Raw genomic sequence first — 15,899 nt, forward strand, 5'->3', positions numbered from 1 at the left:
CCCTTTATCTTTGGAGCATTGATATCCACGTCACCTTTGAGTTTTGGGCCTTTCAAGTTGAAGTTCACATCTGGCATAGAGATATTGGGTCCTGAAATTAATGGCATGTTGAATTTGGGACCTTGGAATTTTGTATCAGGTCCCTCAATTTCAACATCTGGTCCTTTTATGTCAATGTTAGGTGCTTTCACATCAATGTCTGCTTTTGGAAGGTTGATATCTACATCTGGACCTTCAACATTTGGACCTTTCAGTCCAAATGATGGCATCTTGAATTTAGGAATTTTTATTCCACCTTTGTGGCTCTCAATGTCAATATCTGGGCCTTCAATGTCAACATCTGGTGCTTTTATGTCTCCTTTGACCTTTGGCATTTTAACATCCATATCCCCTTCGAGTTTTGGGCCTTTTAGATTAATGTCAAAATCTGGGCTCTCTAATTTTGGACCTTTGATGTTCAATGTTGGCATTTTGATTTTAGGCATTTCAAATCCACCCTTTGACACTTCAAGGTCAATCTTTGGAGCATTGAAGGCAATGTCAGGTGTTTTGATGTCTCCCTTTATCTTTGGAACATTCACATCCACATCACCTTTTAGTCTGGGGCCTTTCAAGCTGAAATCAACATCTGGCATGGATATTTTGGGTCCTGACATAGATGGCACGTTGAATTTGGGTTCTTTGAGTTTTGCATCTCGTCCCTCAATATCAACATCTGGTTCTTTTATGTCAATGTCAGGTGTTTTCACATCAATATCTGCTTTCAGAAGGTTGATGTCAACATCTGGACCTTCTACTTTTGGCCCTTTCCATCCAAATGATGGCATCTTGGCCTTTGGCATTTTAATTCCTCCTTTGTGGCTTTCAATGTCAATGTCTGGGCATTCAATTTCAACATCAGGTGCATTTATGCCTCCTTTGACCTTTGGCATTTTAACATCCACATCCCCTTTAAGTGCTTGGCCTTTTAGACTGATGTCAACATCTGGGCTCTCTATTTTTGGACCTTTGATGTTCACTGATGACATTTTTATTTTAGACATTTCAAATACACCCTTTTTCCCTTCAATTTCGATCTCTGAAGTCTTGATTTCACTGTCAGGTGTTTTGAAGTCTCCCTTAAGTCTTGGTTCATTGACATCAACATCACCTTTGGATTTGGGGCCTGTCAAATTTAAGTCCACATCTGGCATGGATATTTGGGGTCCTGAAATAGATGGCATAATGGTTTTGGATCCTTTTCGTTTTGCATCTGGTCCCTCTATTTTAATATCTAGCCCTTTAATATCAACATCAGGTGCTTTCACATCAATGTTTGCTTTTGGAAGGTTGATGTCAACATCTGAACCATCTACCTTTTGACCTTTTAAACCATATGATGGCAGCTTGAATTTAGACATTTTAATTCCTCCCATCTGACCCTCAGTGTAAATAGCTGGGTCTTCAATGTCAACATCAGGAGCTTTTATGTCTCCTGTAACTTTTGACATTTTAACATCCAAATCTCCATCAAGATTTGGGCCTTTTAGACGATACTCAATGTCTTGGATGTCAATCTTATGTCCTTTTAGCTTTATTGATGGCATTTCGGCTTTAGGCATTACAAAACCTCCCTCTTTTCCTTTTTGGTCAATCTCTGGTGTTTTTATTTTAATGTCAAGTGTTTTAATGTCTCCCTCAATCCTTTTAATTGAGATTTCCTCATTTTTCTTCAATTTTGGGTCTTTTAGGTTGAGGTCAACATCAGACATGTAGAATTTGTCTTCTGAAGTAGATGGTTTGTTGATATTTTGTCTGACATCAACATCTGCACCTTCTACTTTTGGATCTTTTAGGCCAAATGAGGGCATCCCCATGTGAGGTATTTTAATTCCAGTTTTGTAGCTCTCTTGGGATTTGTAATCACTTTTGACATTTGCTTCAGTTGTCTTTACAGATGGCATTTTCATGTGAGACATTTTCACATCCCCCTCTTTTGTGAAAATTTTTACATCTGGACATTTACTCTCTATTTTCATTGCTACTGTTTCTCCCTCATTGGAATTCTTATCTGTCCACTTTGAACTTTGAATTGTGACATCTTTAACTGCCAATGATGTCTCACCTGGATCTGAGGAAAATTCTGTTGTGACCTCATCAACATCTTCTGACTCTCCCTCAATTCTGACTTTGAAACAGCTTGAACCTTGTTTTTGTGGCTGACTGATGGTACCTTTAGATGTTTTCACTGTCCTTTCAACAAAACTACTGCCTGACCCTCCAGTCTGTGTTTTATCCATGCTAGTAGTAGACATTTGATTGATTTTTTCATGTTTGATTGATCTTCCATTTTCATCATTTGAGGTTTTTCCTGCTCCTTCTGACCCTCCTATTGTTACATGCATAGTACTAGATTTTGTACTGTCCCCGAGTGCTTCAAAAACATGAATACTTCTAGCTCCCTTCTCTCCACGCCCTCTTAAGATTTCAGTGCCTTCATGACTTGTTACTTCAATATTAGGACTTTTACCTCTGATACCAGTGGACTCAAAAACACCATCATCTCTTTCAACTTTACCTGAAGAGCTGCTATGTACAATTCTCATACGTGGGGAGCCATCTCCAGTTTCATGCTGTAGCCCTTTAAACTCTGGACTTGACAGTTCTAGTTTCTCGCTTATGCCACTTGGCATTTCCACTGTGTACGTAGTGATGCGGCGAGTAACTGTCGTAATTGTGCTGCCATCACTGCTTGTGCTGCTGTGTCGCTCTGTACGAACATCCACTCCTTCTGCAAGATCTTCAGACTTCAGCCGTGGTTTAATCTTTCTTGTGTATATTCTTTTATAGTCCTCATCATCCCCACTCTGTTCATGGAAAAGTGTAAGTAAACATACAAGATGGTATGTTAGAATATAATTCAAAATTTAAGAGCTTGCTCACAACATTTATGTTGTAATCTGGCTATTTTATAAAACTTACGAGAATGACGTCTGGACTGGTTGCTCCAAGTCTCCCTTCCCACGTTAGGGTGCCCATTGGAGAACGGCATGGTGTACTCATGGGTGAGTGGCAAGGAGATTTCTCTCCTTTGTTTTGTAGTTTCAGTCCAACTTTGTGTTTGTTCAATGTCTTTAATAGCTCTGCTGTCTCTTCTGAGCTCATATTATCAAAGTAAATAGTGGCACCCACAATCTGGTCACCTGTGAGTTAAGATTTGAGAATGCAGCATTAAATTTTGTGATAGGTATTAAAGAAGCTTCAAAATAAATTTGTAGGTGACACAAATCTAACTTCATATTGGTTGTTAAAATACACTAACAAAAAACAATTAGACTTTACCTTGATACACTTTTCCAGATCGTGCTGCAGGTGACTCTCCTTTAACCTCTTTGACAAATAGCTCTCCTCCACTTGCCTGTTCAATTGTCAATCCGGTTTGGTCTGGGCCCTCCCAGTCTGGAAAGAGCACTTCCCTGGTTTCCTCATCCTCCTCCATCTGTAAAGATAGCCATATGAACAATCAGTGAACACAAAAGTTACAAGATAAATAAACAAAAAAAACACTGCTACAAGAATAAATAAGTAAAATACAGTTTATTTTTCTGTTAACGTAAAATACCTTCCTAATGCATGCTCAGTAATCCAATAATAATAATAAGCTCAATAATAATAATAATAGTAAAATACCTTGTTTTTGTTTTCCTCTTTTTCAGCCTTGGTCGGATGAAAAAAAAGTTGTTGTTTTCCTGTACAAAAAGATAAAGTTCAAAATATGAAACATAATAAATGAAAGAGTTATTCTTAATAATATATATTTTTTGAGTTAAAATAATGTCTTGTCTTTATCTTAAAGACATATTTTAGTATCACCTTTTGCTTGGCTGCCCAGTTTATAAGAAGCTAAGCTGAACACTAGATGGTGTTAAAACTCTTTCAGACGCCGCAACTATTTTCCAAAACTAAACTATCGTTACCATCATCAATCTCTCTATCTTTGCTTCTTGAATGCTTTAGTGTATGTTTTGTAAATTTGGTTCAAGTTAGGCCACACCTTGATCTGAAGAGAGCCACCTAATCCTGTGCCTACACCCCAGCTCCAAAGTCAATAAAAAGAACAATCTGCCCAGCTTTATGAAAACGCACACAGAGCTGCAGAAATGCACAGTTGAAATACACACAGAACACTTTCTTATTAATCTGGTAATGACGACCTAATTTCTAAAAAAACAACATCCCATATCCACAAACAGTAGTTTGAATATAGTCACAAAACTGCATACTGTTTTCATTTTACATAGCAATTTTTATTTGGGGGTCGAGACCGGGTAGAGGAAGGGCAGCCGACCTGGGACAAGAAAGTCACGGTTCAACTCCCAGCCATTCCCACACGTCGTGGTGCGCCTGAGCAAGACAACCGACCCCCAATTGCCCTTCCCCCCCCCCGGGCACCCAACAGCCACCCATCGCACCACCTGGGTGCATCCCAGGTGTGTTGGGTTAAATGCAGAGAACCTATTTTCGCCATTGTATGAGAACATACAGTACAACATATAGCACTTACTCATTTACTCTTTTCATTTTTCATAGCAATACATTATATTTCTGAATAATCAAGTATGTTTGCAACTGTCACTAATTTGCTTAACAGGCATCTAAAAATTAGTTTACAAGCTTATTCTTATGTTACGAACAAGACTTTCTCCAAGGTGACGTAAGTTAAATTGTTCATATAAATTAAGTGTAATTTTGGATTGTTTATTTTATTTATTTATTTTTTTAATTGCTCAAATTAGAAATTGTACATAAGGGTACAAACTTGAGGAAGAACAATGCTATAACACCAGAAATGTCACCACATATTCATGATGTAAATGTCAAGTTACTGTAGAGGACATGTCATTGTGGAAAGTGGTTGCTAGTACGATGGACTTTATAGACATGTGGCAGAAAGACAGACCGATTTACAGTATTTATTAGGGCGAAAGTGACAAAGCAACTGTAAATAAAATGATCCTAAAGCAAGGATAAAAATAACAGCTGTTTCAGAATGGATCTGTAACACTGAATAACTAAAAAGCATTGCATTTCTTACTATGCTGCTTTTCATACATGTATTTAAAAATAGGTTTACATGAAAACAACAGGGTAACTGAACAATTATGTAAAACAAAGATGCTTTTAGTTTAAATCTCATTTGATTTTGATTTTATTTGAAAAAGAAAATACATTTGCTGAGCCTACTAAGGCAGACATTATTTTACATCGTTTGGAATTCAGAAGTATAATTTTGTTGCACAGAATTGTGAAAGTTGGGTATATGTGAAAGTATTATTGTAATACCCTGGCAAAAGAACTGAACATGATTTGCAACCTAGTTGCACGCATAGAGACAATGACTAAAGTCAAGGACACTAATTATCACTAGTGAATAAATAGACTGGTCGTGTGTGTTGAGAGGTGATAAGAATGCATGCAATGCTTTGAGGTAATATTAAACCCTGTAAATGACTCTTACTAAAATAGTAGTTTGCAGACTTTCTGGACTTAACAACACAAGGCCGCTGAGAGTGTAATATCAGAGAGTAGGCTGGTCTTTTAGGCCAAGACGCCAGTCTCCTGAAGGTAACTGCAACCTGATCTTTTCTTCTTTTTCTGCATTTCTGCCTCAGGCTTTCTATCTCATTGTGTCTGTCTGTATTAGCCAGCTAAGACTTGAAATGTGAATCTATGAAGATCTCAAGCTGGAACTTAATAAGCATCAATTACAGCTAAAATGTGTGAGTATGAAGGGAACGAACAAAGCATCACACGGTGCCAAAGAGTTTACCTAACCCAGGTAACTTGTATGGTTGAATTATACTCAAGTCATCTGATAATGCCACTAAATGTATATTAACTAAGTCCGTATGTTATCACCTTTTGAGTATTCCTAACTGTTTAGTTAAAACGTCCAAAAAAGTAACATTTTTGTTCTTTAAACTGAAAGCAGGGCTCTTTCCTTATTTGGCTTTGTTATTTTATGTAGTAGCATTGTTGTTATGCATTGTCTGAGAGGGCAAAAAGATTTTTTTGTCTGCAAAAATCACCTTTTTATTGCTTCTTCACCTCTTGCTTTTTTGTTTTGTGTTACCCCAGGTTTAACATATATATATTTATAGACAAGTTGATACTTGCAGGAGCATAGCAGGGATGCGCCTGGGAGATAAGGGAGGTAGAAACAGAGAGGAAGAATTGAGAAAATTGTGAGAAAAAAAAAATGGAAAGAACAGACGAGATGGTATAAACTACGGAATGAAACATTAGCCTACAGGTCAACACACAAATGTAAAGGAATCCAAATAGAAAATTAAATTTTACATTATCAGAGAAGAAACTACATCAAACTGCAGAAAGATACATTGGACATTTACAAAGGTTTTTTCCTTTTCTTTTTTCTTTTGCAACCAAATTTAGTGCCAGGCATGGCTTTTTTTTTGGTCCCATTTTAGATAAATTTGTTATAAACTTTGATATTACATGAACAACGTTTGCAAGTAGAGCATTAACAAACTTTATCCAGATAATCATATGATTAGATACAGACTGCTGTAAACAGCTGCTGAATAAATACGCCTTTGTTCTTGGAGTCATAAGACAGGCAGGCAGTGTGTGACTCAATGTGATCAAACATAACAATCAACTTGTACTTTATTGTTCCTCTTATTTTTCCATTTACCGTTTGTTATGCTGTAAACTAAATGCTCTCAGTCTTTGCACAATGCTTTGAAGAAAACCATGAAGACCTTGAAAAAGAAGAGTAAAGGGAGACAGACAAGCTTGTCTGTCTCTCGTGTTTATTACAGTGTGGTATTTGTCTTGGGCAGGGTGGGGGTTGGGGGCATGCAAGCCAAAAGCTTCTACTACTAAAATACAATCACTGTGCATTTCTACGTCTTTATGCTTTGTCATTTACACAGAGAAAAAGTATTTTCTCAACCTAAATCAAACCAACAGTGTGACCTTGACAGGCTTTTTATAAGGTTGTTTTAAAAGGCTGTGAATGAAGCAGGTTGTCACTTGCAGAGGGAGGAGTGTGAAAATAACAACGGTGCAAAAGGCTGAAACAGCCAAATGTCAGGTTTTTACAGGGAAGGTCTTTCACGCTAAATAGAGAAAGCATGACCACTGAGGTTCAAAGCCCCACAGCAGATAATCCATAGTTTGGTATCTGCTTCCTCATTACATCGCTGGACAATGAGTCTATGATTTTGAAGTGGGGCGATGCATAAATTAGTTTTTTTTCTTTTTATTTAACCAGTTATAGATGTGATGTGTTGATTTTATGGTCTCAAGACACTTACCTTGGATTGCTCAAGCAAAGCCAAGGGCTTCAGTCTGCTACTTGTGTTCTTGATTCTCGACTTCTGTTGAAAGAAGCACAGAAACAGGATGGGGGTTTAGTCGCTGGAATTTTGTTCTGAGTACAATATAATAACGGGTTGCCATGTTTCAGTCATAAAATTCACATACAAAAAAAAAAGGCGGTTCTTCACAAGTTAGTCTTGTGTTTCTTATGACATTTCACTGTGTACACACAACAGGTCATTTATCACCAAAAAGTGTTTTCAAGGGTGCTCCGATAGTTGACCAAGCACTGGTAGCAATATTTACTCTACTATGCAATCTTCCAAAACTCCCTGTATGTAAATAAATCTAAATACCTGCAAGGCGTGGCACTTACTTTAGCAGAAAAAGAAAAAAAAAAGCACACCGGTAAATGGACTTGTTTACTTTAGCTGCACAGTCAAAGTTTGAAATCAGAAGCAAAGTGACAGCAATAGTTTTAAAGGAACTCACAAGGGAAATGCACTGCTGCATGTGCTTTTGAACATTTTATTTCTGTTTTTATAGTTCAGATTATAACTTTGTAATGTATAAAACCACTAACGCTGGTGGACTAGTATATAAAAGCCCAATATAGTAATAAAAATGTGTTATTGTAATTGCACTCCTCGTTTGGACTGTGAGTGTCCGTCGGCATGCCAAGTCAATCTTACTTCAACCCGCTGTAACTGGCCCAACTTCTTAAAAGTCTTATGAGGATTATTGTGTCAACCTAGTGGTGTATTGTGAAACAAAGTCTTCTTTTTGTCAGTCAGAGTACAAACAGAGCCAGACTTGATGTGTGTGTAGAAAGGCATCTACCAGTGGGAACACGTCTGTCTGAAAAATTCTCTCCAACCCCATCATTAACTTCTACCCTGCACAATGCCCTGTGTTTAATAGGCTGGAGTGCTCATTATTTTGATAAAATGTAACCAGATAACAGTGTTACTGAGACAGAAAGCATTTCTAATCAGTCACAGTCTATCATAATTTAATAATTTGAAGTAAAACTGGGTACAACTTGTTTAAAACCAACATTGATGCCAAAATCTTGGGGTATTTTTCTTTAAAGAATACACTGTTATTGGCCCCTTTGAATGATTCTCATAATGAAATAGCTGAGATAAATGCCAGCCAGTACATGGCTGTCATTATGCGTGTGTGGGAAGACCTACATTATACTCCAGCAGCTGTGTACACTTTCCAGATGATACTCTTGTTACACAGAAGCATTAATCAGACTGCTATGCCAGGACTCATTTGGATATCTTCTGACTCACATCTTTTAAAGGTACAAGTAGCGATCAAAATGTACAATCTGTGTGAGTTATCGTTTCCCAAAAGAAACTAGTATGTGAGATCTATATAATGCTTTTATATGTGTAAGAATGTAGTAAAATATATCTTGACAGTATCAGATTAAATGAACTCAAATGAGAAGATATAAGCTGCCCCTTTCACATCTTTGTAACACTTTTCACATCAGCACATACATAAGCACTGTGGTCAAAAACAGTTAGAAAAGGAATTGAGAACCCATGCTGTTCACCTAGAAATCCTGCAACCGAATTCAACAAAGCAGATCATGTAGCTTTGCTTCTGTGACTTGCTTGCGGAGTTAGCAGCTTACTGCACAACCCCACCCAGGCCTCCAGTCAAACACATTCTTTGATATAGCTGTCAGGCCAGCTGGAAGGGAGCCCAGCCTCTCCCTACAGTGACTAACCTCGAAGAAATGTCCTCTTTTTCTCTCACACTAACACCAGCTTCGTTCTGAATCGCCCACCGTGTGCCCTACTTGAGTATCTGCACTCTTACAGTCAGTCCGCCACAACTCCATGTTCTGTTCAAATGCGCAACAGGGCCACTTTCAGTCAGATACGCGCACGCAAAGACACCTTTAAATGCATTCTTTAAGTGAATATGCATATTGAAATGTTTGTTACAGCCATTTCTCATGCTCTACCTGTGGATGTTTACCGATGCAACAAACATCCCTCACTTCTTCAGTTTAATTACCAAACTCCTGGAGGCACATACCTATTCAGCTGTCATATTTTTTGCGGAAGTAGGTCACAGCTGGAAATGCATAAGTGGTTGAAGTTTGTCCACCAAGTTGATTGCCAAATCTAATCAATTTGGTGTGCAAGAATAAAAGGAGCAGTATGACAAAGGTTACATTTCACCCTTAAGTATTTTAAACACAGCGATTGTGGCAAATGATAAGATTTGATTATGAGTAAATCAATGAGACCACTGTGCACGAAGGCATAGAAGCAACAAAAAGCAGTGAGCAAAATCAGTCTTGGCGAAACAGAATAGACTCCCTGTTCTTCTCAATGCATTGTAGTTTGACACGGCAAGTAAAACAAACACCAAAAGAGACACACCAGGCCTCAACCTTCAGTCCTCCCTCAGAGAAGCTGATAGGCCATAAATGTATGACGCAAAGAAAAGGAATGAGCATCAAAACAAATTGTTTCTTTCTGCTCGCAATGTTCGTATAACCCTGAATAAAACCACAAGCCCTGAAAAGACCAAAGCCTGCCCGCTGACGCCAGCTTGGCCGACTGCTGATTAAACCATTGTGAGTTTGGAAAGAGTTAGGCAGCAAATGGAAAAAATGAAGAAAAGTTTTTCTCTTGGTTTTTTAAAAGATCACAAACAAGCCCAACCAGCACTGAAAGCACATTGCACCCCAGCCTTTAATGTAATGTGATTCATAGTTTAGGTCATGTGGCATATTTTACAAAGGACGTTAACTAAAGAGTTCAAAATTATAAGAAAACATAGAGGATAACACACAGCTGTCATTACTATTGTTGTCTACTATAGCACTATAGCCTGCATCCATATGAATTTGCCTTTTTTTTCTTACATAATGCAACACAAACTGTCATTGGTACTAAACAGAATAGTAACTTTTATTTTAAAAAATAAAAGGTTTTGGCTTTTCTTTCCTGAAAAGAGAAGTGATTCTGGGCTCCAGCCAGCAGATCATGTCAAAGCCAAAACATTGAGCAATGAACAAAATCATAAAAACTGAAAAGCCTGGCATGTTTTGTTGACATATAGAATAAAAATGCAACTTTTGAACGGGCATAACTAGCTTTAAAAAAAAGACCTGGCTAAAAAAACTAGTTGTAAAGCATTTTCTAACATTTTTAGCAAACCTATATAGGTACAACTTGCAATTACTCAGCCACAACTTAGCTTATTTGGGAAGTTTGCTTCTTGCATTGGCAACTTGAGGTGGAACAATTGTAACTCCATTTATGGAAAAAGTAACAAAATGATTACAAGTTGGTCAGAATATCAACAGAATAAATGTAAACAGATATAAAACTTGCTTAGCTGCAGAACGTTCTGCTTAAGCAGGCCAGAGGGTGCGTATTTGGATTTAAAGCCCACCAGAGCAGGACAGATTTGTTTAGAGCAAGAAAACATGTTTGGTGGTGAGGGTGCCAACCTTGAGTATCTTGTGCCAGATAAAGTAAACCTAAACACAGCTGAAGGCTTTTCCAAATTTGCATTCCAGGTCGTGGTGCTTGACATGTTGGGCCCTCATTCAAAATAGTTTTGGAAACAGATGTGTGTCATTCCTCAGTTGGGGTAACATGACAGGCCAGAGAGTGGAAGCCAGGTAGATTTTGCTGCACTACGGCAAAAGCGCTACAAGATTTATTGTTTCTGGGTGGTTCTGTATTGCAGATGTTTGCGATGGTGTAAGTTATTGGCTTAATGGGGGAAAGAAAAAGATTCACACCCATGTTGAGTTCTGCGCTCGCTAAAGCCCAGACAAACACAAAGCTACAGTAACCAAATCTGAATTGCATGCACGTGCATGGGTGTGACTGGGTTTGGAGTTATGTGTGACCCATGTTGGCTGTCTCATCGTAACTCAAAAAGCTATTTTTTAACAACAAGGCGAGCAACAGTAATGATACGAGTATCCACAGAGTGCACACTGAAGCATTCCAAACCAGCACTGGATGGGTGCACAGGGAGTGGCTGCTTTGAGACTGCTTCGAAGAACTAAATCTAAAATTGAGCGCTATGATGAAACGTTTATTTGCAACAGAAGGGGAACTACACTTTAACCAATCAATTAGGTGAAACCATGAGACCGCGTGGAGTTTCAGTGTCCAGAGCACAGCCATGCAAGTTGCGTAACAATTAAACCATAGCGTGACTCCAGTTCACTGTTTCTCTCTTTCTTTTTTATCTTATCCAACACATCCACAGTCCGCTTGTTGTCAACCCGCTCTGCCCCTTATTTCTAACCACTCACCCATCAAACCCATAAGGAAATGGCAAAGGAAGTGTGCTTGAGACCCGTTTCCTTAAGTTTCACTCTGGCACGTATGAGCAGCACCACACTTTGTGTTCCTGCTGTCAGTCAATAGCATCTCAGCGAAGTATGCAGCTTGGTATGGTTTAGTGCGTTGATGCAAATCTTAAGCCAACTTAAGACACTAAACGGTAAGGCATGGCCTTCTCGTCAGCCCTATTAAGATGGTGTTTCTCATGTGGGTGGCAGGAAGAATCGAATTAAACGCTATGAACTGCCATTTTCACCATATTGGCTAAGCTCAATTTAATTAATAAAGATTCTTGACAAATTTGCTGTGCATTTTTCATTTCCAAACGGGTTACATTAGTGAAGGTAACAACATAAAGTAGGCTCTGTGCTGCTGCACAGACAGTGAGCGTATTTAGACAAACAGTTTCTGCCCCAGGCCACGCTGAGGCCCTGCTAACTGACAAGTATTTCAGCTGTTGACAGTTAAGAACAAACCGCTGCGCCTCCTAAAAATTTGACTTGCTTGATTTTACTGGGTGTTTTAAGCCAACAACTTCAAGGTTTTTGATAGCTGCACTGTACTTAACTTAGTATATACTTTTAAAGTAAAAATACTCTATAAATCAAGCCAAATTCTCACATAACTTAGTTCTGTGTGACAATTTGGCCCTTTAAGCAATCTTTGATGCCATCAATCACCTTGACAAGAGCAATTTGAGACGTGCCACACATTTGCAGCTGCAGGACACTTAACGTTGGGTAAGTGTGCGCAGTAGAAAACGCTGTACAGAGCTACGCAGAAAGTAACACAGACTTCAGGGTGTGGCAAAGGGGAAATGTGAAGGGCAGGCAACTGCAAACAGTGAAATTTAACTTTCGAATGAAGGATTACATCTGTCCCATCTTTGTTTTCATTTTCCACACTTTGAACATGTGCTTTATGTATTAAGCACAGACAAAACTATATGTATTTGTACATAAAACAGATGTCTTTTAAGTTTAGTATACTGTAGTTCAAAACCTCTTTGACTTTTCCATTTCTGAAGTGCGTTATTTGTGCTTCTCCAAAAGTGCTAAGTCTTCACTCCCCTCTCTAGCCCCAAACCTGGTTCCAATTAGCTTGTCTTTCCAAACCACTACATTCCATAACTCCCCTCCTCACCCCAGTCCCGCCCATCCCCCTCCCTCCCGAACATGCTCTCTGACTCTGTTTCCCTGTCTTCCTCCCATCCTTTTCCCCCACACACCCTGGCACGACGCCCAGCTTAAAAAAACCCAAGGTAAAAGAAAGAAATCGCCCTCTGTTTGAGACTTTAAAAAACGTAAATTATTAAATATATACATGTGCCAAAGGCAAACAGCCTGGATACTTTTAAAGTTTTTAATCAAGAAGAACAAAACTACTTTGTTGGGAGAAGAAAAACTCCACCAAAGGATGCACTGTTAGGAACCTTAATACTCATCTCTTACGTTTCTCAAAAGTCTTTTGCATTTAAATTACCTCAAATAAGATTTGTTTCTCACACACAACGCTAATTTAGCAGAAAACGTTGGGATCAGTACTTTTTTATTTTTATTTTTTTGCATGTGGGACCTTTAAAAGTACTAAAGGACCCGCTGTGACGACTGTCTGCAGTGTGTAGGATTTTATTTTCGCTTTTCGTATTTTTCTGACTGCGAAGGGTGTGCCTCTCCGAGGAGACAGCAAAGCAAGAAGGGAGGGAAGGAAGAAAAGAAGTAGGCGAAGGGAGGTGCAGGAGAGGGATCCACACCCAAATTTGTTGCTGCTGTCTCTCACAGGGAAGCACCTTCACTTTTTAAAACCTCTATCCATAACAAAGTATATCAACCATGACATCAACAAACTTCTTCCGGCACTTTATTCCAACTTTCAGCTCCTCCTCCCCCCACCCTCTCTCTCTTGGGAAAATGTCCTAAAGACTGTAGATTAATAAGCATGTACAATACATCTAATTTGCACAAATCAAATCACTACAAAAATACTATACTTACATCTACATATACAATGTTTGCTACTGTTTATGAACTCGTGTACTATCTTGAATCCATTTTGAAAAGGCTGATATAGCACTCGCGTTTGTGTGAGCAGCCATTGACAAAGATAAAAGTGAAGTGCGCAACTCCACTAAAACCCCGTGCATTCATGTTGACCTGGGGGTACACACCCACTTCTCATGCCTTGCTCTGTGCTCAGTGTTGATAAGTGCGTACTGAGTTACACACAAACTTAGTGCCATCTTAAACAACAAAAACACAGCAACAACAAAAAAAACCCAACGGAAGCTGAACTTCCCTTTGGAAAAGCCACAGGACATCACAGCAGATTAGCACATGTACTAAAGTTGGACAGCATCATTGTAATCTCACAACACATTCATAAGTGCGTCCTGGCATAACAAAGCAATGGCTGCACATAACATTTGTAGCAAAGTTTGTAAAACTCTGAGTTGTAAAGTAGGATCTGCTCATTAACAGCACAGGTGAGCACAGCTGGCAAACTTCAGCAGTGTAACAAAAACGTTCACTTCATTAGACAAAAAGGAAAATGTGCATCTTTACCTGTGCGCAATCTTTGCGCCCAAGAAGCCTCACATCGACTTGAGCATCCTTGGAAACGTCTTTTCCCCTGCACCCCAGCCCAAGAAGTGTACGTTCACACTGTCACAAGTTTGCAGTCTGTCAGGAGTCTTGCTGTTTTCCTAGTTCTCTATCCACCAGATTTCCAGGGCGTTTTCTCCCTCCCTCCTTTTGCCCTCCCTCTTTTTGCTCAGAGTTGATTTAAGCCTCTTTTTTTTTCTGTGACTTCTCCTCTGGGCTAAGCAGAGTGGTTGGACAGGGAGCTGGGTAGGGCTCCTGGTTCTCAGAGGGAGGGAAATGCAAGGGAGGGGACCTGTGTGAGGGAGTGGTCCCCAGCACTGGGACCACCCACTGTTCCACATAGAGGACTGCAGCTAGAAAAGCAAGCTTAACTTTTAGGAGAAAAGGTTTACAGCCTGTTAAATGCATTTGTAATCAACAATTTAACTGTAGTTTGTGATTAAGAAAAGTTTTTCCCTCAGTCGTACACAAAGGGAAGTCCTTATTCAACACTTTCAACTGTATAAGTATGATTTAATCAGTTAGAATGACTCCGAAGCACACAAAGCAACGCACCACAAAGTGAGTATTATGTGACAGACAAAGGTATAAACATGTTATTAAGGCATTTGAATCACTGCACACAAACTGATTCAAGGTTATCATTAACGAAATGATTCATGGAGCTCTTTTCTCACAAACTTCAACAATGTATCTGTTTACAGATGAAGTCTTACAAGAGGCAATACCACCCTGAACTAACACATTTCAAACTTACACCGTTTGTATTCAAATTATTTAGAAAATATATACAGTATATACAATAGATTATTTATCTAAGTGTTTTGTTGCATAGTTGATAAGAACACCATACAGTTCTTATTGCTTTGTTTTGTAACAATCAGTTTGAAATCTACTGTTTAATATCATGTTTTATTGGCAGTCCTTCACCAGCTTAGCATTTCTCAAATATTTTCTAAGTACTTTCAGTTTTCTTTTTCTGTAGTTCTTACACAGGGTATATTCTGCCTGACTAAGCTTTAATAAATATTAAATACCTCCTATTAAATAAAAAATTGGGCATTATTTGTAGAAAAATAAAAGAAGCTATTGTATGATACAAGTAACGTAAAAAATTACACTGGATGGTGGCCTTAGAAGTATTTTGCCTCATGGGCAGTCGTTAAGCCGACAACTTGTTCATAAAATAAAACGTATCATAAAAGGAGTTCAGTGACTGAAACGCAATAACAAGATGGCGCAACTAATTCTCTTTTGTTGTTGTTGTGACCTGCAGCCATGTCGGATGACCTGAAGTGCCCTTTTTTTCTCCAACACCATGCAGCACTTTGCATCAGTTTGAACTGGTTTTAAAACCAGACATTATAATATATTAACACTGTTAATTTAAGATGATATTTGGTAGTTTACTCTTTTATTTTTATACTAGAAGCTTTTGCCATTTGTGTTAGTGTTTGATCATATTTCTGTTTATGGATTACAGGTTTTTAAATGTCTTATTTCCACTATTTATCCATTATCTCATGTCATACGTGACACTTGTGCTTTCTTGTGTTTTCATTTTTCCACATCTATCAAACTATTTGTTTTTCTCATGTCACAACCATGCTCAGTGATGTTAAATAGCAAA

General features: G+C 38.6%; 1 protein-coding gene and 1 long non-coding RNA gene across 2 annotated transcripts in view; both read right to left on the reverse strand.

Annotated features, from left to right (window-relative positions):
• ahnak (AHNAK nucleoprotein) overlaps window positions 1-3,699 on the reverse strand; it is a 21,360-nt gene extending 17,661 nt beyond the window's left edge. The window contains exons 1-4 of the mRNA XM_037675531.1: window positions 3,670-3,699; window positions 3,322-3,478; window positions 2,962-3,182; window positions 9-2,846 (exon numbers count right to left, since the gene is read on the reverse strand). Coding sequence (XP_037531459.1) covers window positions 9-2,846; window positions 2,962-3,182; window positions 3,322-3,478 — 3,216 coding nt within the window. The 5' untranslated portion in view covers window positions 3,670-3,699. The remainder of the gene's footprint in view (window positions 1-8; window positions 2,847-2,961; window positions 3,183-3,321; window positions 3,479-3,669) is intronic.
• Window positions 3,700-7,321: 3,622 nt separating this feature from the next.
• LOC119408435 lies at window positions 7,322-14,491 on the reverse strand. The gene is made up of 2 exons (XR_005186736.1): window positions 14,231-14,491; window positions 7,322-7,385 (listed from the first exon to the last, which is right to left on the reverse strand). It is a non-coding gene; the product is annotated as an uncharacterized LOC119408435 (long non-coding RNA).
• Between the last annotated feature and the right edge of the window lie 1,408 nt (window positions 14,492-15,899).

The sequence above is a fragment of the Nematolebias whitei genome, chromosome 4, assembly GCF_014905685.2.
Source record: "Nematolebias whitei isolate Nwh7 chromosome 4, NemWhi1, whole genome shotgun sequence".
NCBI classification, from domain to species: domain Eukaryota; kingdom Metazoa; phylum Chordata; class Actinopteri; order Cyprinodontiformes; family Rivulidae; genus Nematolebias; species Nematolebias whitei.